Source organism: Monopterus albus, unplaced genomic scaffold, assembly GCF_001952655.1.
Source record: "Monopterus albus unplaced genomic scaffold, M_albus_1.0 scaffold351.1, whole genome shotgun sequence".
NCBI lineage: Eukaryota > Metazoa > Chordata > Actinopteri > Synbranchiformes > Synbranchidae > Monopterus > Monopterus albus.
The window spans coordinates 56,099-57,937 of NW_018128231.1; the positions used below are offsets into that span (position 1 = coordinate 56,099).

Consider the following 1,839-nt stretch of genomic DNA (forward strand, 5'->3'; position numbering starts at 1 on the left):
GCCCCCCAGCAGCTTAGGCCTATAGCAGCATAACTAAGGGAAGGCTCAGGGTCACCTGATCCAGCCCTAGCTATAAGCTTTATCAAAAAGGAAAGTCTTAAGTCTAGTCTTAAAGGTAGAGAGGGTGTCCGCCTCCTGAACTGAGACTGGGAGTTGGTTCCATAGGAGAGGAGCTTGATAGCTAAAGGCTCTGCCTCCCATTCTGCTTTTGTGGACTCTAGGGACCACAAGTAAACCTGCACTCTGAGAGTGAAGTGCTCTGTTAGGATGATAAGGCTCTATGAGGTCTTTAAGATACGATGGAGCCTTGTCATTAAGGGCTTTGTATGTTAGGAGAAGGATTTTAAATTCTATTCTGAATTTTACAGGGAGCCAGTGGAGAGAAGCTAATATGGGAGAGATATGATCTCTCTTGCTAGTTCCTGTCAGTACTCTGGCTGCAGCATTTTGGATTAACTGCAGGCTTTTTAGGGAATTATTGGGACATCCTGATAGTAAAGAGTTACAGTAGTCCAGCCTGGAAGTAACCTCCAAGCATCGAGGAGCAAGAATAAGAGCTTTGGGACATCCTTCAAGATGGCGGAGTGGAACAACTTTCAGGTCGATTGAGGTGCGAGTAAAAATCAAATAAGGGAATTGAGATTTACCCCAAGTCTAGACTGATTAAAGAAGAGCCACAACCTAACAGATGCAGTACTGCTGTTGTCCAGCAGGTGTTGGTGTTTTAACTCTGTTAAATGGCTTGAAATGCTGAACTACAGCTACCAGAGCACATTTAGAGAGGTTCAGGAATTGTTGCTGCAGACATGGTTGACCATATGGTTACAGACATCAGCAGGTTTTAGTCCTCAGTGTGTGTCTGAACTCTCTGTTTGTATAATTTCAGGCATGTGAGGCAGAAGAGCGTGCTCGTGAGCGTGCTCAGGCTGCAGAGGTCAGGGTTGCAGCTCTGGAGCAACGGGTTTCTGAACTGTCAGAGCTGTTGGGTTCCTGCGAGAAGGCAAGGCAGCGAGACCAGCAAACTGCTCAGAGACTTAGAGACCGGATTATGCAGCTTGACACTGAGAATAAAACTCTGGCCATTGCCGCTGCCAGTAGGTCAGCTTCCGACCCCGGTGTAGACGAGTCACTGCTGGATGTCAGCATGCTGAAAGAGAAACTGGAAAAGGTGAAGAAGCTGCTACTGCTGGCAGCTCAGAGAAACCCAGATCAAAATATCCAGATGCTGGGAGAGCCTGAGGCAGTGGTGGGTGGGGACAGAGCCTCAGCGCTTGTATACCAGGAGGAGCTGCGGCAGCTGAAGGACGAGTTTGAGCGCTACAAACTGCGAGCACAGGTAGTACTGAAGAATAAGAATGCCAAAGATGGCTGCCAGGCCAAAGAGCTGGAGGAACTGAGAGACCAGCTGTCAGAGCTCAAGGAGAAGTACATCAACCTACGGATCCAGAGTGATGAGGCTGAAGCCCAACACCGTCAGGAGCTGCAGGAGCGCCAGCAGCAGGCAGTGGCACTGCAGCAGATCCACAGACAGGAAGTAGAAAGGGCGGAGGCGCAGCACCGTGATGAGTTGCTACGAATGGAGGCCGAGCTGCACAAACAGAGAGAGAGGACCATGGCGTTACTGAATGAGAAGGACCAGGAGCTAAACAAGCTGCGAGCTGCTGCTTTCAGCTGCGTTGACAACTGCGACAAGATGACTGACATTGAGCGTGAGTCTGGCTTCGAGAGCGAAGGTGACGTCATCAGCCAGGCCCTGCAGCGAGCAATGCCCACTGAGCCCACACTGCTGCTGTATGCTGAGCAGCTGGCCAGGAAGGAGGTGGAGGCGGGCAGCCTGCG

The 1,839-nt window shown here is 50.6% G+C and overlaps 1 protein-coding gene across 1 annotated transcript in view; it reads left to right on the forward strand.

The window, feature by feature from the left end:
* The window catches only part of gcc1 (GRIP and coiled-coil domain containing 1), a 5,892-nt gene that overhangs the window by 3,486 nt on the left and 567 nt on the right, over nucleotides 1-1,839 (forward strand). The window contains exon 4 of the mRNA XM_020625296.1: nucleotides 887-1,825. Coding sequence (XP_020480952.1) covers nucleotides 887-1,825 — 939 coding nt within the window. The remainder of the gene's footprint in view (nucleotides 1-886; nucleotides 1,826-1,839) is intronic.